We start from the raw sequence: 21109 nt of genomic DNA on the forward strand, positions 1-21109 counted from the left end.
CTGAATCAGTGGCTTGGTTTCAAGGCACATGCTCTTGCTTCCAGCAGCCTCTAATGGTTATTGGTCAAACTGTATGTCTGGTCCCTGAGCAAGCTGGCTGGAAAAAGAAAGAAATTGCATACCCTCAACATAGGAAGGGACATTCTGCAGGGCTCAGGAGTCTGTTCTGTGGCTGATATACTTGGTGCCTTTCTGATGTTGATGTGGTCTCTTGCAGGTGTGGTTCAACAACAAGGGCTGGCATGCCATTGCCTCCTTCCTAAATGTGATCAACAATGCCATCCTTCGGGCCAACCTGCAGCAAGGCAAAAACCCTAGTGCTTATGGGATCACTGCCTTCAATCACCCACTCAACCTCACCAAGCAGCAGCTCTCTGAAGTGGCTCTGTAAGTCCTAATGTGAATATAAATGGGTTTGGGATCATCAGCTGCTGATTACTGGAAGCTGACAACGTGTGCAGTGCTGTAGCATCATTGATGGGTAGTCAGTGGCTTGTGGCAGTGAGGTTCTACCATGCTTCCCCTAATTTCCTGTGGTCTGGGCAGGCTAGTTGAACCCCTCACCTGTCAAGGAAGGTGAATAACCAGCACACAAGAGACAGCAGTGGTTTTGTAAGGGTTCCATAAGTCACTTACTCTCTTTCTGTAGCTGGTGTAAATAGTGTAAAAAGAACCTGTCACCACTGTTTCCACACTGTTATGTTCTCAAAGCTTCAGTGGTTTATCTCCAAAGTGTGATAGATCCTCCCTAGGCAGCTGCATTTGTAGAGGTCACAGAATGAAAGGGAACATTTTTGTTATATGAAGGTAGTTCCCTATTCCTCAGTGCTATGCAAGCTTTCTGTGTGTAGTTCCTTGAAGTTGTAACTTCAAAAAAACAGTGAAATCCTCTAATCCACTGCTGCGTGGGGAATTTCAACAGTGTAACTGCCCCTTTCCTTTCTCAGCCATATCCAGAAGGTGACTTGCCATGCATATGGTCATTCATTAGTCCCAAAGTGCCACCACTTGACAAATTGATAGATACTGTTCAGTTTTGCCCACTGTCTCAGCCTGGTGGGCATGCAGTAATGCACAGGGCTTACTCAGTATCACTGAGGCATTGATGAGTTCACAAGCTGAATCAGGAGTCATAAGCTGTATGCAGATACATCTGTCAAATCTTAAGAGCGCAGCGATGGCAGGTGACACTCAGAGATACCTTTCTTTGAACTTAAAAAACAAAAGCAAAAAAATCCCAACCCCAGTAAGTGCATTAAGTGAGAAACAAAGTTACATAGGGTGATGGTGAGGAAAGCAGAAAGTAGGCTATCGTGCTGAAGTTACCAACCTGTCTCCAGGTTTTCGTGCTGTCTTTGAGGTGCTTACAAGCTATACAGACTCCTTTGATCATATAACCCTGTAGTTAACATGTCCTGGTGTGGTAATCCTTTACCCTGCAAAACAAGGGCAGCAGCAGGAGAACCAGTTTCTGTACTGCCCTGCATGAGCTGCCTAACCTCATCTCAAGGAAGCCAGTACCAACATACAAACACTTTGCTTTCTTTATTTTTTTTGTCCAGGATGACCACCTCTGTGGATGTCCTAGTCTCCATCTGTGTGATCTTTGCCATGTCCTTTGTTCCTGCCAGCTTTGTGGTCTTCCTCATCCAGGAACGTGTCAGCAAGGCTAAGCACTTGCAATTCATCAGTGGTGTGAAGCCTGTGATCTACTGGCTTGCCAACTTTGTCTGGGATATGGTAAGGGCTGAACCGTGCTTTGTGACTGTGCTTAATTTGTCTTCGATCCTGTGTTTGCAGGGTGTCCACTGAAATGTAAAATGTAGCTGGGGCCAGTGGGCACAACATTAGTTCAGTGGACAGCTGTGACTTCTGCCTTTACACTCTTGGGACTATGTTGGGACAAAGAACACTGAACAGAAGATAGGAAGACAACCATAAGCTGCAGCACTGGCATTTTTAATGTCACTTTAAAATACTTGCCCCAGAATGTTTGTTTGCCACTTCTTCTGCTTATTCAAATCAGGCTTTCCAACCCATGGTGTACAGAACCCCTGAGAGACTATTAACTGCTTCAAGGGGGGGCAAGAAATGTAAATGCATATGTACTACACTGCATCTCACACATGTGACACTCCTAAGAGTCTCCCATTGCAAGTGGCCTTGAGAACACTACAGGATGTTGAAAATCATAGGTTCAGAGCAGAAAGACACCTTCATTTTTGTCATCTAGAAACAAATCTAAAGCTGTTGTTTTTTTTCACCTTCCAGTGCAACTACATTGTTCCAGCCACGCTAGTCATCATCATCTTCATCTGCTTCCAGCAGAAATCATATGTATCCTCCTCCAACTTGCCTGTACTGGCTCTTCTTCTGCTTCTCTATGGGTAAGGGATTTCTCCTCAGAATAATGACTAGGAAGGAACTTAGATTTGAAAGATCCTTATCTGATGGTGCTGCCTTTCCTCTTGCAGGTGGTCTATCACCCCTCTGATGTATCCAGCCTCCTTTGTGTTCAAAATCCCCAGCACCGCATACGTTGTGCTGACAAGTGTGAACCTCTTCATTGGCATCAATGGCAGCGTGGCCACCTTTGTCCTGGAGCTCTTCACCAACAATGTAAGTCTCCCCAGAAGCTCCTTAGTTACTGCAGGGCTTTAAACGTGGGCATTTCCTATGTTTAAATGGAATTTCCTGCATGTTGCCCCTACTCACTTACTGTCTACTGGAGGCCATTTCAAGCACTCAGTCTGGTTTTGCCTCCAGTGGTAAATGTCCCTCTGACTGTATTGTGAATTTATGCACCTCACTTAAGTTTTTCCAGAGCCAGGCACCTCCTGGGGAAGATGCGATTTTCCCTCAACACCAGACATCTTAGCAGGCCCTGTGTCACATATTGGTGGGAAGTACTCCTTGAGGGAAAGGACCCTGTGGGATTAACCTGTTGATGGTACCACTGCCTGTGGTACATTTGCACTGCCCGTGGGCACAAGGCAGCAGTCCTTGATGGTTGTCCCTTTTGTCACAAGGCCTATTTTAGCTCATGCACTTGCTTGAAGATAAGTGCCTGGCAGAACAGAAACCTCTCTAGAGGCTGCTGTCAGTCAGACCTGTGGGTTAACACAAATGGAAAATAGCAAAGGCAAAGGACTACAGCATCCAGTATTGACTGGGGAGTGGCTACTCAAAGCCACTTGAGACAACCAGGCTGTGCAACCACACACGTCATCTCCACAACCTGTAGCCTTTCTGTATGTTGCTGTTTGCAGGCACTGCCTTTTAGCATTACCTGTGAGCATTTGGAGAAATCTTTCCTTGGTATAGTTTGCTGGTGTTAACAGCATCTTGAGCAAAGAAAGAACAACATTGACTGTCCAGAGGAGCCCTGGAACTGGCTCTTGGCAGAACATTTCTAATCCTTGATTTTTTGTGGGGCTGCAGTGCTGCTAGTGGGCAGTGGATGTTCACTCACAACATGCTGTCACACTCAGCAGGTGGTGGCTGCTCTCTACTCAGATGGCTCACTGGCACTTCATTTTTGTCTTAACAGAAGCTGAACAACATCAATGACATCCTGAAGTCCGTCTTCCTCATCTTCCCCCACTTCTGCCTGGGGCGTGGACTTATTGACATGGTGAAAAACCAGGCCATGGCTGATGCTCTGGAGAGGTTTGGTAAGTGAAATTGTGTGTTGCAGGCACAGTGGCATGAACTGGAGAGGGAACACTTGAGTCTGCTGCAGACGAGCACCCTTTGCTCCTCAGAGTTTTAAGGAAGTGAAATTGTACAGTTTACAGTGCAGAGCTGACCAAAGCTGGTAGGTCTCCTCAGCTGTCCTGTTCAGGCTTTGAGCATGAGGAGGTCTGGCAGATAGATCCCCAGTACTTTGAGTTATTAGGAGCCTTAATTAAAAATACGTGAGGTCAGTATGCATGGAGAAGATCGTTAGGCCAAGTGAAAGGAGTCGCAGAGATTCTGGAGAGCTGGATTTTATTTTATTTTTTTCTGGGATGCAAATGCTAGGCCTGAGTCTTGTGCTTCATGAGAAGGTGGGCCAACAATTCTTTGTCAGGCTGGATTCTCAGGGCCCACGTCACCTTCAGCTAAGAGCAATTGCCCACCCCCCACTGTGCTACAGCAAGAAGTGTGTATGCAGCCAGAATTTGTGTAGCCTATCCCCTCCCTCCTCTCACTGATTGCTCTCCAGTGCCCACACTGCCTGACCTGGTGAGCTCTGCAGGAAGAAATGGTAGCCTGCTCCCATTGCTCTGGAAAGGTGACTGTGCACTTCTTACCTTCACAGGTGAGAATCGCTTTGTGTCCCCTCTGTCATGGGACTTGGTGGGAAGAAACCTCTTTGCCATGGCCGTGGAGGGTGTGGTGTTCTTCCTCATCACCGTGCTCATCCAGTACAGGTTCTTCATCAAACCCAGGTAGGTTGTCTGCTCCACCTCACCACAGCAGGCAGGTGAAGTTTTGCCTGGTGTCTGCTGTGAGCTGGGGAGGAGGTGAACTATGGAGGCTCTGTCACATTCTGTTGAGGCTTTACCATGTTGCTCTCTGCAGGCCTGTCTATGCCAAGCTGCCTCCTGTGAATGATGAAGATGAAGATGTGAACAGAGAGAGACAGAGAATAATTAGTGGAGGAGGACAGAGTGACATCCTAGAAATCAAGGAGCTGACCAAGGTAATAAAAGTTTTGTGTTTCTAAGACACGTTGGAGCAAAGCTATGCAGTTCACTGGCATCCTCACTCAGGGATTAATGGAATCAGAATCAGAGAATATTGAAGTGTTGAACACGTATGGCTGTAGTTATAGTTCTCTTTTACATTGTTGTTCCTTTTTTTTCTCTTCTGTTTTCAGATTTACAGAATGAAGCGAAAGCCAGCAGTTGACAGAATCTGTGTTGGAATTCCCCCTGGAGAGGTAAGCTTATTTGTCAAACTCATTTCTTTGATATTACTGGAGTATTTAAAAGCACAACGCAGAGTAGGGTGATACTAGAAGCAGATGATGTTCAAATTGCACCAAAGGGAATGGCCTGGAAGTTGAAGCAGTTTATCACTCAGGCTTTCTCTGCCTTTGAAGATGATAGTGAACTCTGCTACCTCTAGGACCAGAGGCCGAACTATGGCACCCTCCAAGGTTTAGCACAGATGCGCTGTGGTGGCACTGCACAGAGGTGACACCACAGTTCATTCCTTTTCCCAGCCTAAAGATTTATGCTTGAAATGAAAGTCTAGAAGTTTATTCAGAAAAAGCACTCAAGTTCCCCTTCAGGTTGTCTTGAGAGTCAAGTTTGTCACCTTCAATCTTGTCAGTGGTGAAAATTAGTGACTGAACCCCGTTCTCAGATCCTGTGCTCATTTGCTCTTTTTATATCCCCAGTGCTTTGGGCTCCTGGGAGTAAATGGTGCTGGCAAATCATCCACTTTCAAGATGCTAACTGGTGATACAGATGTGACAGGAGGAGAAGCTTTCCTGAAAGGGAACAGGTGAAAGACCATGCATCTTTTCCTTGCTCTGTGTTAAAAAAAAATACTTTGCTGCTTCCTCCTTCAACCTTCACAGCCTTTGTTTCACTTCCAGCAAGTCTAAATGCTGCCACGCTTTTCAGTTTTGAGCTCTTGGTATCTGTTTCAGCCTTTTGCTGAGTCTACTAAAGTAGTTCAGCGACTTAAGAAGGTGTATTTAATCTGCTAGTCACTTCTAAATACCTGCCCTGCCATGGTTAAATGTCACATCTATAAAAAAAAAAGAAAAAGAATCGGGCAAAGACAGACTTTTAGGATCCCGTATTTTTGTTAGTCCAATGATTCCAAACCCACTGATTCACCTTCCTCTTTTTATTATCTAAATGGTGTGTATTTGTAAAATCCTAACAAAGGGAGTTTTTCTTTTACAGTATTCTGTCCAACATCCAAGAAGTCCATCAGAACATGGGCTACTGCCCGCAGTTTGATGCTATTAATGAGCTGCTGACAGGGCGAGAGCACTTGGAGTTCTTTGCGCTCCTCAGAGGTGTTCCGGAGAAAGAAGTCTGCAAGGTAAATGAAACACTACGGGACCACCCCCGTGACTAACTGTTCCTGCTTGCATGCACACTCCCCACAACACAAACAGTATTGTGGTGGTCTGCATCTTTTTGAGTCATCGCACCGTGTCATTAAATTGCTCCTGTTTCAGAGTTCACACATAAGCTTACGCTAACAGTCTTTAGGCAAATACTGACAGCTGCCAGTGCTGTGCAGCACCCTGTTCCATACTGGCTCATTGGGTTGTCAGCAGCTTTCACCATTTGTGTCCTGGGTTCTGCAGAACAGGGACTGCTGCAGGACATCTGTATCTGATGGTTTGGGCAGCATCATCGGATCCTGTGCCGATGCTCAGCTGATGCTGAAGTGTGTGCTTGCTTCATGCACTGGGACAGGCTCCCCAGGGCAGCGGTCATGGCACTGAACCTGCTGGAGTTTGAGAAGTGTTTGGACAGTGCTCTCTGAAATATGGCTTAATTTTTAATTTGTCCCGTGTGGAGCCAGGAGTTGGGCTCAATGATCTTTGAGGGTCCCTTCCAACTCAGAATATTCCATGATTTTGTACTGACTAAGAGGTGCAGCCATTGGATTTCCTGGGCTCTCAGGAGCAGGGTTTTATATTTTCTGATCTGAAGGTGAACCCGGTGTTCCAAAACCTAGATCCATGCCAGGTTGGAGCATCAGATAAGGGCCCTTCTGAAAAATCACTCTGAAGCTAAAGCTTGTAAAGAAACTCTCACTGTGTAAATGTAGCTGTGCTCAATTCAAGAGGGTGTTGTGCTGTCTCTTTTAGGTTGGCGAATGGGCAATTCGGAAACTGGGCCTTGTGAAATATGGAGAAAAATATGCAGGCAATTACAGTGGAGGGAACAGGCGCAAGCTCTCCACAGCAATTGCCCTCATTGGAGGGCCACCTGTGGTATTTCTGGTGAGTTTGCAACCTTTGCTTGTTAATATTTTCCTCTGAATACAGAGAAATCGAGCTTAGATGAAGGCTGAATATTTCATGACCAACTAATGTCTGAATATGTCATCAGTCACTTAAATGTAAGCAGAGAATCTTTCCCTCTTTGAATGTAGGTTAAAACTATAACGTGCCTCCTGGCTTCTGTTTTTGAAAAATCACTGGGGAAATGTGGGTCTCAAACATGATGCCAGACTACTGACTGCTGTAGCATCTTGACCACTGCTGCAACAATTTCTATACCTACAAAAAATTATGACTTTGCAGCATTTTATAGTTTTTGGGCACAAGCAAATCTTTCCATCTAGGAGAATCAGTCCTGTGATTTTAATAATTCAATGAAAGCTGGAAATAAATGTTTTAGGAGTCTTTATATTAAAATGAAGAATAAACCTTAGGATTAGTAAAGTTCATAGTATAGAAAGAAGTAGTCTACTGCTCTATTTAAATTTGAGCTAGCTGAGTTTAACTTGTTCAGAACTGACTATTTCAACATATTATAATTGCAAAATAAACAGCACTTAGTTCTTCAAATTTTAAATTAGCAACCATCTTTTTTGAGTATAAATTGTTTTTTCATTTTAAAAAATTAGTCAAACTTGGTTATTTTCAGCTTTTCCAATAAGCATAATCAGAATGGCCAGGTCATGTCAGACACGAGGCGTTTGTTGGTGGAACGGAACAGCATAACCTACTTTTTTATGTATTTTGCAGGATGAGCCAACAACAGGGATGGATCCCAAAGCACGTCGTTTCCTGTGGAACTGTGCTCTGAGTGTAATCAAAGAGGGGAGATCAGTGGTGCTTACATCTCACAGGCAAGTAGCAACCCAGCTGTATCACACCACCGCTACTGCATCTGCTGGGGCTGGATGCAAAGCTATGCTCAGCTGCTCTGCCCCGCAGCACTTCTCACAGTGCTAAGGAAGTTAATTCTTTCTGCAGCATGGAAGAATGTGAAGCCTTGTGCACTCGAATGGCGATAATGGTCAATGGGCGATTCAGGTGCCTGGGCAGCGTCCAGCATCTAAAGAACAGGTAGCTATTTTCTTTTCACTTCCACCACAGTACGCATTTTTAGGGACATACAGTCAGACGTAATCCCTCATGCAGCATTCCCATGGCTTTTCTGGCTATGGGAACAGCTGCTGAATTTTAAGCTGCACATCTGTTTCAAAGCCACTGATGTGAATTGCTCTGCTGGCCCTCTTGTTTACAGGTTTGGAGACGGTTACACGATCGTGGTGCGCATTGCAGGGGCAAACCCAGACCTGAAGCCTGTTGAGGAATTCTTTGGGCATGCCTTCCCTGGAAGTGTCCTAAAGGAAAAGCATCGGAATATGCTGCAGTACCAGCTTCCCTCCTCACCATCGTCCCTGGCCAGAATATTCAGTATTCTCTCCCAGAACAAAAAGAGACTCCACATAGAAGACTACTCCGTTTCTCAGACCACACTTGACCAAGTAAGTTTTTAGTAGCCAGTGTGCCAAAATTAGCAGAGGTAGGAATAAATCTACCAATTTTCCAGTCCTGTCTTGTGAGAGCATTTCAGCAAGCTGTAGAGCTGAATCCCAGGTATAGTCCTGAAAGCCCAGTGTATAAAGGGCCCTGAACTAACAAAAATCTAGACTGATGTTACACATGGCCTTTTTCCTTGCAGGTATTTGTAAATTTTGCTAAGGACCAAAGTGACGACGACCACACTAAGGACCTGTCATTGCACAAAAACCAAACTGTGGTAGACATTGCAATCCTTAATTCCTTTCTGCAAGATGAGAAGGTAAAAGAAAGTTGCGTGTGAGCCAATTTCAGCCAAGAAGTGATGAGCAGAATGCAAACTTCCTTTGCCTGGGGATAGGTTACTCCCAAAGAAGAAGCTAGAGGGAGAGAAACTGGACACTCTACTGATAACCATTCAATGCAATGCAATTCAATGCAATGAAAACAAAATTCCATTTTAGGGGCAGTGCCTCGTGGAGTCGTCTTGTACTGTTCTTAAGTGAAAGACTTGAATTTAGCTCATTTACAGTACAACTCTGTGAAGCTGTGGTAAAGCACCCACCAGATGCTGCGGGCTTTCATCCATACTGTATCTTGTCCTGTACAGTATGTTTTACTAGGGTTGCAAAAAACTGTTCATTAAGGAATCATGGCCAGTGGTTATTTATTGATATTCTAAAGACATGCATGTTTCACTCTTGAAAACATGCATGTCAGGAGTGGGAATTCCCTGGTGCTACATCCATTGCTGGCAATGAATGCACCGGGACAGTCGGTGGCAAGAAAAGTTGCCAGCCTTGTGGCCTGAATTTGTAAAAACTTACCTGACCAGCTTCTTTTCCTAGACTGGTGTAGGTCAGTCGGTGACAAATCTGGGGCCACAAAGCAGTGCTGTGCAGATGGGATGGCAAGAGATGGGCCATCATATCCATACATCTGTTTTAGAGGGTGGGGATATGTAGAACTGTGAACCCTACAAATGCACAGGATTGTCCCACCAGCATCACAACCAGTAACCTACTCCGACTAGGTTTTTGTGTAGCTGAGTACTCTCCTGCTCCTTCGAGGTACTGCAGCAGCTGCATGAACACCTAGCAGAAGGGAGTGGGTGAGAAGCAGGGTTCTGACCACAGCAGCAAACTCAGTAGTTGTACAAGCTGCTAATACCAAGAGCAAGTTCTAAATCATGATACGTCACTCAGATACGTAACGTCTGCTCTTTAACCCCTGCTTTGCACCAGAAAGGTACCCATCAACTAAAGTTATTGCTTAGCACAAGTGTTGCCATTTCTGGCTTTGCCAGATAAAACTAGAAATGTAGGTCTTTTTTTTTTTTTAACAGTATTATTTATATGACTTTAAATAAGTAGGTAGCATAATTAGGGATTGAAAGTGCTTTCACTTGATCTTTGTAGCCACAGTATTTCTTTACATTATGCCTGCAATGCTGTGCTCTCGTTCTCCATTCAGTGATAGCTATGTTCATGATCTTGGCGAGTTCCACGTTCTTGCAATCAACCTGTTATCTGGAATTACTGCAAGTTGTTGACCTAAAGTTTTCCCTGTTGGAAGCTAATATAATGTTAGATTAATGTGCAAGTTTGTACTTCTGTTGTGCAGTATAGTTTCAGTCATTAGGTGATCCCTAACTGGAGAACACACCCTTGTTCATGCAAGAAACTGCTTCATTAAAAAATTGTCTTGAACAAGATAGTTCAAAGTAGTAGTGCTACAAATTGCATCAGTGAGTTTTTAAAGTTTTACAAAGACAGATTAATAATAGAGGGGAGATGATGTGGTGAGAACAAGCAATTCTTGTTCATCCTGTAGAACAGTTGTGGGAGAGTGTGCTTTTGTTAATAAGCTTACGGGCCCTTCTGTCTTGCTTTTACAAAGTTCAGAAATAGGTTCAGTATGTGGTTTGAACCCAAGTGTAGTAGTTCCTGGGCTATTCCTGTATGTCGTGCCTCTGCCTTAAGTACCTGTACAAGTTCTGCACTAGTTTTTAACGCTACTCCGCCATGAACGAGTCACGGACCACTTTCTTCTGTGAATGCCCATAGCAGCCCAACAAGCAGCGAGGAGGCTGGAATGAGCCTTAAGGCCGATTACGTATTTCCAGGCGTACGTGGTAACATTGACCAATTCAGCATTTTTATTACATAGACAGCTAAAGATTTAGCACAAGTCCCCAGTCCCTGCTGTGTTCTACCTTGGGATAAAGTTAATAGCTTACTACATGTTCTGCTCAAGTGCCTTTTTCATACTAATTATTTTTTATCTGTATATTGCTAAGGGGATAGAAAGGAGAGTAACGGGGATTGTTATACCTCACTTAAAACATGCTTTGTTATTACCTTTATGGCATCCTTGCCCCCATGAGGATGAGTATGCACCAAACTTCGAGGTGCAGAACAACTACCAAGCAGCTGAGCTACAGCCATGACTTTTCTATAGCAGGCTGCTGGTAGGTTATTTTATCAGTGAAATAAGTAGCATGTATTGAAGACTTACCACTGCTAGAAATCGTAATTAGAAATCAGAATTGAGTCAAAATCTCAGCATAGAGACTGAAGTGAAGGGCTTACGTTTTGCACCGCACACATCTAGTGCATGTAGAAAACTACAAGTTCTAGGAGGATTCAGATTTGGTCAAAAAAAAAGAGCTGTGGTTTGCTCTTTGTTCATATAAGTTATTAATTTAGCAGGAAACAATAGTTTATTTTTCCCTTAGCTGGCCAAAAAGACATTATTGGTTCCTGTGCCCTGTGACTGTCATGCTTATACCCTGCCACAGGTAGTCTGGTATCTGTGATGAAAACCTTACAGTAAACATGGATATTAACTGAACTGTTTCACAACTCCAGTCCATTTTGTTTGTAGTCATACTGAACAGACAGCTTAATACAGTTCCCATGCAGATTTGTCATGGAGTAAATCCAGACAACAATTTGTCTACCCTTATTAACAGTTTATAGGGAAAAAATCACTCTAGTCACATACAGTATGATTATGAACCACTCATTATAATGAAGCTGCACTGAGGTGTTAACTTATTTTAAACTGTATTACTGTTGAAATGTTGCATCCCTCTTTGTAGTACACTTGTATTTCAGTAAGAGTTGTTACACTTTTCCCCCATGGTTAAACCGCCACTTTGCGCTTATCCTTGCCTCCTGAATTATAGTTGGTCCTTCATTCCAAGCACTTTATGCTATCTGTAATGGGATCTATTTTTGCACTGGAATATCTATTAACTTTGCAAAAATCTAGTGAGATTTCACAACTGAAATTTCTGAGTTAAATCCTTAAATGGACATTTTCATTAAAAGCGGAAAAAAAAAAAAAGTATATATATTTGTATTTGCTAATAACTGTTATGTGAAGTATTAAAAGGCACTCTAATTGCCTTGTATTAAGTAAAAAAAAAATAAAGCTGTTCTGGCACCTTTGGTCTATGAAGTGTCATTTATGCATACACCCTTGAAAAGTGCTACTTAGAAGCTCATTTTGCCCCGTTTTGGTCTGGTCTTACTTTCATGCATAATTGATGAGCAAGTTCAAGTATTCCTACATACTACTGTGAGGCACCTGCTATTTTCAGGTAAGTAAGTGAAGTGGTCCAAGATTTGAAACGCAAAAGCTACTTTAAGCTTCTTAATTTATTAAGTAAAAAGGTTTCCAATAAATCCTGAAAAAAAAAAAATAGAGCTTCTAAGAACCACAGACCTATCTGGATGTTCAAATCATCTGTCAGGCATGCACCCCAGAATATTTCCATCACAGAGGTGCAGCAAGGTGCAACTATATTGATAAGTGCTCGTTCTCTTTGCTATTTGATACCTGTTTTCACTGACAAAGCAGAATGTCATGTTTGTGTATAAAGGCTCTGAAATACCTTAGCTAACATCAAATTAAAGGACAATCCCTCAAGTAAATAACGTATTGATTTTGAACAGCAATTTAGAAATGAAAGCAGAACAATGGTCTGATTGCTGAAAGGAAAAGTGACTTAAAAATGCTGGCTTTTACTGCCTCTTCTACCAATATCAAAGTTCCAGAATCCAACAAATTCATTGAGTTACACTCTTCTCAAAAATTATTCTCAAGAAGACAATTAAAATTACCTGTTTATGCTGCCTTAATAGTGTTCAGTCTGCAACTGGGGTAGTGTGCTTTATTCATCAACTTTTTGTGCCACAAAAAATACAAACTTTGGAATAAAGTGCATCTCCAACATTCTGAGTATTCATCACTTTAAGTGTTTGTGATAGAATAGTTTTATTATGGAATTTTAGTCCTTTTGTAATACTTTGCTGTTTTTTCATGTCAGTTAATAAATATAAGTAATTTGTTGCATTTGTGTGCAAAAAGTCTTATTAATTCCTCGTGCCATGTTTTTGTTCAAGAAAAACGAATAGTCCCCCTTTAACTGCTACAAGACCACAGTCTAAATCAGTGTGCTAGTGATGGTTTATCAGTCATTTATACCTTTAGGAGTTCATTTGTAAAATAGAAGGCAGGGGTCTCTGAACTAGTCTGCTGTCCATCCTGAGAACGCTAGAGGTCCCTCTGTCATGGGGAGAAAGGATGAAGACTGGTGGGTGTAAAGATCTGTGACCTGTTAACACTCCATTACACAGTAGCTGGATCCCATCCACTCAGCTTGGACACCAGCACAACTACCTGCAGCCGTTTTGGTTATATTTTTTTTCCTAGTGCTTTCCATGAGACCTTAATGCACTTGACAGGAGCAACAATCATCATTAGGCAGATTGCACAAAGATACTTTGGTAAAGTGAACTCAGTTGCTTATCGCAGGTCAGTGAATAAACTTCAGATTTCAGCAGAGGGTGCTTTTCACTGTACACAAAATCTAAGTGACGCCTCACCCCGTGTGCCCTCTGCCCTGCTGCTACTCCAGCAAATCACACAGCAGCTTAGTGACTCCAGAGCAGCTATTACCAGGCCTGCTGATGACCGGAATGCAAAACCTGCAGAAGGCTGTGCCTGGGAGAATGGGGTTTATCACAGGTCGAAACCATAAAGAGCTGGAGGTGCAAACACTAAGATTTCATTCTTTATGCAAATTTATTTGGCTTTTAACAATCTGGCAGACACTATTTCAAAGAATGTAAGCATGTATAGATGCGCTGAATTTGAGATACAAGACTGTAAATTTTAGCACCCTAAATAAGTATTAAAATACTTCCTCAAAGCTAGCTTTGTTGAAGTGCTTACTGAATACAAAATGAAAGGACCGTACTCAGGCCAGACTCCATCAGAACGCCACCTAACCAGCTTCACTGCAGCACCTCCTTGGCACAATTGCAGCCACACTGAAATTTTACATTACGAAGAATTAATATAAAGCACCCCAATGAGATGTCTGATGAAACATAACCGTGTTATGAGGATATAGGGGCATTCATTCTTAAGACAGTATGTAATACCCATGATGCAGTGATTACAAGAGTCGCCAGTGTGCATTATGAAAATGATACCACCCTGAATTGTAACTTTGGAAAACAACACTTTACTTAGTGGGTCCTATTAGTAAACACAGAAAAGTTTTAATAAGTGAGGGGTTAAATTACAAGAGCTGCAAAACTAATTTTCATGTTCTATTCCTGGAGATGTAGAAACAGCATCATAAACTACCATGCAGGATTTTACTAATTTTCTTTGGTGTATCAGCATTTTGCATCCATTCACTGTAAACTGAAAAACAAACCACACAGTTCATGAGGGTATGACGATCCATACGACGGTACTTGCTGACGGTGCTTTCATCTTGTCTTTTCTGCCATTGGTCACATCATTTAGGGGAAGGTTACTTCAGGGGTGAGCATGCCACAGGAATCATCAGCATGTTGTGCTGGGACTCCAAGAACCTGACGCTGTCCCGTACTGCAATGAAACACACATTTAATTAGGAAATAAATCCAATGAGGAGTAATACTTTTCTCAGCATGCATACAAGTACCAGCAGTGAGAGCCAACATCGCTTACCAGCTGCTACCACTCTGGCATCTTCATGGGCACTGTGCCTTCCTGCTGCCCGGTGATCTGGGCTCTCATTCCACCAGATCACATGGACTGAAAAGTACAAATAAAGGCAGCTAAATATTGTTACTGTTGTAATACCATATGCACGTCCTAGTTTTCCACCCTCTCACGCCTTGCATCTAGCAGAAACGATTCACCAGGCGAGTATGCGGAGAGACAATCTGTTGTTCTGGCCTTTGAAAGGTTTGACTCTTGAACATCAGATCTAAGAACCTTTTAAAAGAGCACCATCTGGCTTAAGCATATAACCCAATACACAACGTTGGGTTCAAGGACTGTTTACAGGACTTCTGTGATCCATACCAACTTTTTTTTTATCAAGCCATCCAATCGTGAGCCAGGACAAGGGTTTCTCCCACTTTTCCCACCCCTTCTCCCCAAGTCGCCATTCCCAAATCTTTATCAGAAAGTGAGCAGTACTTGTACCTGTGTTAAGTAACCCATACTCTGTGTGGAAAACTCCAATCAGCTTAGTGTAGCCTGTATTGATGTGAGCATTGATTGCAGCCTGGAACGATTCACCCCACAGAGCTGGCCCACCAGGTTTCATCTGGAAAGTAACCCACTCATATACACCTGGAGGAAAAGACAAAGACGACCTCGAGGAAGGAAATAAAACTTAATACGTGCTGTTTCTCATTTTTTCACAGCCACAATGTTGTCATTGTGAAACCGGCACTGCAATTCCATGCCATTTGGGGTGGGCAGCCCACAAAACTGCCCCCTTCCTCCCAGCCCACACACACATCATCTCACAGCTTCCAGAGGAGCACAGGGAAGTGGCTCTTCAACTAGAACTGTTTGAAGTCTACATAAAAGCTCTGGGACCCAGAGGTTCAAAAGGATTCCCACAAAGCCCAGTTTAAAGGGAAATGGTCGCACGAACATTCACAGCAGTTCAATGTACTTTGCAGAAATCACAAATACTTATACTTCGTAGGTTTGCGATGGCTGAACTATGCAAGGTGGCTTTTTCTAAGACTAGTGATGTTTTCCGGAGCTGGTTTATGACATTATAAACACCTTTGAATCTTGGCAGCTGGTTGCATCAAGACTTGAAGTCATAAACAGCAGACCATGACTAGATTGCCATCTCTGCTCTGCCAAACAATCTGCCTTGTTTGCAGACAAACAGCACGATATCCCAAAAAACTCTGGTCTTGCTAAAAGACATGTTACCTGCCTCCTTTCCATTCACATCGTTACTCTAAATCACACTTGCTAACACTTTAATAGGAATCTGGACAATTGTCGTATGGCAATGTATTGTCTGGTACTGTTCTCCAAATACAGGCTGGAGATTTAAAAAGTACAAACATTAAAATGTGAATGAAGTGTTAGAATAGCCAGGTACCCAATTTCAACAGAAAACTGGACTGCTTTTAAATTCAATTGTAACACAGCATAAAATTCATAATCTCTCAGAAATAAAGAAGAAAGATTACTGTGTGCATACATATTCTGAGGGGTAAAGCAGGGCCTATTTGACATTATTCCAGGTGACAGACTACAAAGTCTGCAAATTTTTCTCAGTAAGCATGCGGTCACATTTGCTACAGAAAGAAAGAAAATATAGAGAGATAGGACATGAGAGACAGGACATCTAAACCTGATTTATGAACTACAAAGTATGCTTGACTTATACGTACCTTTAAAAAGTAGGTTTGGGGGTCCTTGTTTTAAAAACAATTATGCAAAAGAAGCAATAAAATAAAAATTGACAAATGAGAAAAACCTCTGTGATACGGAACAATCTTTTTTTAAATGTTTCCAGGAAACATCCTCTTGCTGACAGATGGACAAAGGGAGTCCAGGATGACTGCTCAGAATGTTAGTACAGAGTTGTCATTCTGCATGTTTGTTTATGTGACTCACACAACTTTTTACAGCCTTACAACTGGGGCTGCAGCTTTTGACAAAAAGTTTGACAAAGGTTTGACACAAGTCAGTACAAAGCCATTCTTAAAAATTTTCTACCTCATCTGTACTATGTCACCTCTTTCAGAGTGTGTGTACACGCACTTGTTACATAAAGGGTTATAAAATTGTGTAATACCTGGTTTAAACTTTAAGCTGTTTTTTGTTAGCCAGTCAGTCAGCATCAGTATCTTTAATCAGTAAAAGAGAAGATAAGCTCACCCCCTTCTTTTGAAGGTTTCCCAAGCTGACACCAGGGTACCAGATAAGCAACTTCATTGTGCTGCTTCTCTATACAGGTGAGGGCTGGAGAGATGAATTTTCCCTGCCAGTCCTTGTCATTGGCTAGTGCCTTCCGGACTGCTGCTCTGTGGGCAAAATTATCTGTAAGAAAGGGGAAAAAATATGAAAAAACGTACTTAATGCTACATCAGCAAGTATGAGAAAGATGGAGCATGAGAGACTGGAAAGAACTTTGAGGAATATCAGTATTTTGGTATTCAGAGGAAAAATGTAACAGTTTTTCTTAATTACTTAACAACATTTAAGAAGGGGGCTGACGAGACAAGGAGAAAGGATGTTGAACCTTACACATATAAACATAACCATGAAATAAAAATAATTTTATTTTTCCTTAGTTTTCCATTAAAAAGTTTCTCAGAAACTATTCAGATTTTTTATATATATATATATATTTTTTTTTTAGAAAAAGGAACAACAGAATAGGGCAGAAAATTCTAAGAAGCAGGGCATTTCTTAACCACTGATGCATGTGGCAGACAGCACTGACTCCAACAATGTACGAAGCTGGTTACAGCACCAGCAGCCTGTTGCAACCATCGCTGCAGCAACAGAGCGCTTCACACACGTGGGATGACAGAGCTGGTGGAGCAGCTTTCCAGCTCAGCACAGCATAGCTTCAGGAGCCTAACCACATGAACCGTGTGCTCTTCTGTTTTAGGCGAGTGACTGAACTAAACTTGAACCATGCTCATGTAAGATTTGGGAACAATGATACGTGCATGATTCTGTGTAAACACATACAGACACTTGCATATATGCTGTCTGCAGTTATCTGCATTATCTTATTGAGGACATCTCAGACTTTCTTCCATCCATTTTGAGATTGTGAAGACATCTGTGGTTCAGGAGCTGGCCTTAAGCAAGACACCTACCACAGGCAAAAGCACCCTGCTACAGCTCATCTCATCCACCTGCGAGGCACAAAGACCACCCTGTAGGAACAGCTGTAATCCTTTCATCCCAACAAGTCAAAATTGTCCTACAGTTGTTTTTTTTTTTTTTTTCCCATTAATCAGTACGGTAACATCTTTTTTTTTTTTTTTTCTGATGCTTGGTTACTTATCGTAAGAGCAACAAACACCAGCCACATAAGCACTCCCCTCGCTGGAACACGGAGCACGTAGAGGGATGCCGAGCGTACCATACTTCCACACATGGACAGCCTTATTCATCGCTCCCAGCTCCACAGTCCAGAATCCCACCAGCTCTGAGTGAGCTGTGCGAAGGTGGAAGTACTTATTGACCAGTTCCACAAACTCCTTCATCCTCGATGGCTTAATATCGTATGTGCGAATTTCATAGAAAATGCCATTATTTTGTCTGGGACCTGTAGCAAGGGATGCGAGTACCTAAGAGAAAATGTTGAGAAAAATAACAAACATTCTCAAGCCAGAAAACCATCCTTCTGTCTCATTTCTAGACTTCTTGTTTTGTTTTACAGTGAGGCATAGGTGTTTGGTTTTTGTTTGTTGTTTTGTTTGTTTGTTTAATAGGGACTGGGAGAGGGAATACTTCATGACCTCCACTGCATGAGTACCTTGTGACTTTTTCCTTTAGAAATACTTCCCACGTGCACTATTTGCTGCAATTCCTTTTGGCAGTGCAATGGACCGTCACACGTCCTTTGTCAAAACGAGCTGTTTAATTATTACCCATTAAAAAAGAAGGGGTTTTCTCTCCTCACTAGGGTCTCATGGGGTGTTCCCAGAACCAGTGGCACCAGGGTATGCCTCCATGACCCAGTCCTCTGCCACGGCACATGAGCCAAGGGCCAGCTCGACAGGAATGGGAGCAGGGGAAGTGCTGCCTGCCAGGTTACTCATTCATTGCCCTCTGCAGGGCGTGCTCTTGCCTTGGCTGCTTGTGAATGCGAAAGCGAACCAGACATCTTGATGAGCACCCCCTGTAATACGCTTCTTAATATGCCTTCGATATGTAAATATAATTTATGATTCTAAAAAGAAAGGAAAAAAAAAAAAAGGTGGCTAACTCTTCATATCATTTAACATTTTAATGCAGAGTGCTGACTAAACCAGTGCCCATTACTGATTTTGCTGAGAGTTACAGCGTGCAACTACATAAAATATAATAAATGTCACTACCAGCTTGCATCTCTGCATTAAAGCATCGCTCTCTTGGCACTGCTCAGCCCAACACTCACCAGACTGCATCGCGTTTTTACCAATCTACGACCAGCTACTGCACCACGCTTCCTAATGACAGCCTTACATCGGTATTGACAGCTTATAGATCGCTGGCACAAAAAACGCCCAGCAGCAAGCGCCTGGGGAGAGATTGCTTCCTTCTGCTAAACCCTGCCTCCTTGCCCTTTGCTGGCAGCCTCCCGAGGGCTGCTGGCGAGCCCTTTTCCCATCCACGCCACATAAATGTCCCCCGGCCCGGCCCTTCCCTCCTCGGCCCCATCCCGGCCCTCACCTGCGGGCGGCCCCACGCCCCGCACAGGCGGGCGGCGGCGGCCAGGGGTCGGCGGAGCAGCCCCGGGGGCAGCATGGCGGGCGGGCGGGCGGGCGGTGGCGGCGGGCGGGCCCTTGGGCGGCCCCTGGGCCGGAGCGGGGCGGCCGCTGGGCGGGGGTGGGACCAGGGAGTCAGAATCGTAGGGTAACGGAGGCAGAAGTGTTGGGAAAGAGCTCCCAGAGCTCCTCGCCCATCCCTGCACCACCAGTGTCACCACTAACCCACGTCCCCAGGCACCACGTCCAGCCTGTCCTTGAGCACCCCCAGGGACGGTGACCCCACCACCTCCCTGGGCAACCCGTCCCAGTGCCTGGCTGCTCTGTCTGAGCAGAAATGGCTCCTCATTGCCAACCTGAGCCTCCCCTGGTGCAACTTGAGGCCATTCCCTCTGGTCCTATCACCGGTTATCTGTGAGAAGAGGCCGACCCCCAGCTCCCCACACCTTCCTTTCAGGCAGCTGCAGAGAGCAATGAGGTCTGCCCTGAGCCTCCCCTTCTCTAGACCAAACACCCCCAGTTCCCTCAGCCGCTCCTCACAGGGCTTGTGCTCCAGGCCATGCACCAGCTTTGCAGCCTGGACATGCTCTATGGCCTTGATGCCCTTCTTGTGGTGAGGGGCCCAAAGCTGAACACAGTGCTCAAGGTGCAGCCTCACCAGAGCAGAGCACAGGGGAACAATCACCTCCCTGGTCCTGCTGGCTGCACTGTTCCTGATACAAGCAGGGATTTTGTTAGCCTTCTTGGCCACCTGGGCACACTGCTGGCTGATGTTCAGGCAAGCATCAACCAGCACCCCCAGGTCCTTTTCCTCTGCACAGCTTTCCAGCCACTCTGCCCCAAGCCTGTGGCGCTGCATGGGGTTGTTGTGACCAAAGTGCAGGACCCGGCCCATAGCCATGTTGAACCTCATCCCACTGGCCTCTGCCCATCAATCCATCCTGTCCAGGTCCCTCTGCAGGGCCTTCCTGCCCTCAAGCAGATGACCGACTCACTCTGCAGGGTTGAACGCTGGCCCAAAGGGAGTATTGGTGTCAGTGCAGCTGATAATAAAGATAAATTATAAATAACAAATAAATATACATCCTGCTTCAGTGAAGGGTGGCCTGTGAAAGCCAATAACAATAACAATAACAGCAACTTCAATGACAACAAAATCAACAACAATAATAACAACAACAACAATAACAATAATAACAATATAATTAATATAATTAATAATGGAATTAAGGTGAAGAGGGAAATCATGGCTTTGTGCCTTGCTTGTGCTACTCTGTGTGGAGCTTTCATGGTTTTTCTCTTGATTTCAGGCAATTTTTGTTAATAACAACCCCAGGAAAAAATATGGTCTAAATTAAAATGAGAAAGGAAAAAGTTGTTTTAGCAGACACGTTAAGAGAGTGGTGTGGAAAAAATGAAGAATCTGCACTGTGTGTTAGTGCGTTGTAAGTACACGTGCAAGTGTTACCCATGGTTACATTTTTTATGTTAAAAGCACTGAGCTTGATACACAATAAAGCATTTTTGCAGCATGGCATGAATCATTTTGATAGTTTCTATTGCAGAAGCACATATGAAGTGTGATTGCTGATGCAGTAATTGCCTGTTTCAGATCTTTTTTTTTTTTCCTTCTTTCTTTTTTTTTTTTTTTTTTCCCCACTTACAAACAAATTGTATTTCCGCTGAGGGCAGGGAATGAGTGGCAAATTCCATAATATTTAAGGTCTTCCTTTGTTTATCTTACTATATGGTTGCATAGATGTTGCTCATAGCCATGTTGTGCTGGGAGATTCCTTTACATTTGTAAAAGTTTTATCATTTCAACTTTATATGTGTTTGCTTCTTTGTC

General features: G+C 43.5%; 2 protein-coding genes across 4 annotated transcripts in view; one reads left to right on the top strand and one right to left on the bottom strand.

The window, feature by feature from the left end:
* Positions 1-12859, top strand: part of ABCA1 (ATP binding cassette subfamily A member 1) — a 91386-nt gene extending 78527 nt beyond the window's left edge. For all 3 annotated transcript variants that reach the window (XM_038169977.2, XM_038169979.2, XM_038169978.2), the window contains exons 36-50: positions 218-387; positions 1563-1740; positions 2272-2387; positions 2475-2619; positions 3551-3674; positions 4304-4433; positions 4567-4687; positions 4865-4927; positions 5390-5496; positions 5907-6048; positions 6830-6964; positions 7715-7818; positions 7946-8038; positions 8220-8463; positions 8661-12859. In XM_038169977.2, the coding sequence (XP_038025905.1) occupies positions 218-387; positions 1563-1740; positions 2272-2387; positions 2475-2619; positions 3551-3674; positions 4304-4433; positions 4567-4687; positions 4865-4927; positions 5390-5496; positions 5907-6048; positions 6830-6964; positions 7715-7818; positions 7946-8038; positions 8220-8463; positions 8661-8801 (2013 nt within the window). In that variant the 3' untranslated portion in view covers positions 8802-12859. The remainder of the gene's footprint in view (positions 1-217; positions 388-1562; positions 1741-2271; positions 2388-2474; positions 2620-3550; positions 3675-4303; positions 4434-4566; positions 4688-4864; positions 4928-5389; positions 5497-5906; positions 6049-6829; positions 6965-7714; positions 7819-7945; positions 8039-8219; positions 8464-8660) is intronic.
* A 708-nt stretch (positions 12860-13567) lies between these two features.
* On the bottom strand, positions 13568-19379 carry NIPSNAP3A (nipsnap homolog 3A). The gene is made up of 6 exons (XM_027447016.3): positions 19226-19379; positions 17931-18138; positions 16709-16870; positions 14996-15145; positions 14513-14599; positions 13568-14410 (listed from the first exon to the last, which is right to left on the bottom strand). Exons 1-6 carry the CDS (start codon positions 19298-19300, stop codon positions 14334-14336), a joined length of 759 nt encoding a protein of 252 aa, XP_027302817.1. The 5' UTR covers positions 19301-19379; the 3' UTR covers positions 13568-14333.
* Positions 19380-21109: the final 1730 nt, after the last annotated feature.

Source organism: Anas platyrhynchos, chromosome Z (assembly GCF_047663525.1).
Source record: "Anas platyrhynchos isolate ZD024472 breed Pekin duck chromosome Z, IASCAAS_PekinDuck_T2T, whole genome shotgun sequence".
NCBI classification, from domain to species: domain Eukaryota; kingdom Metazoa; phylum Chordata; class Aves; order Anseriformes; family Anatidae; genus Anas; species Anas platyrhynchos.

Bases quoted from the DNA above. Each gene is read 5' to 3' on its own strand.
- NIPSNAP3A (XM_027447016.3), bottom strand. From the start codon at position 19,300: ATGCTGCCCCCGGGGCTGCTCCGCCGACCCCTGGCCGCCGCCGCCCGC. The intron at 18,139-19,225 runs GTGAGGGCCGGG...ATTTTCTCTTAG, and splicing joins GGGCGTGGGGCCGCCCGCAG to GTACTCGCATCCCTTGCTAC. The intron at 14,411-14,512 runs GTAAGCGATGTT...GTTTCATTGCAG, and splicing joins TGCCAGAGTGGTAGCAGCTG to TACGGGACAGCGTCAGGTTC.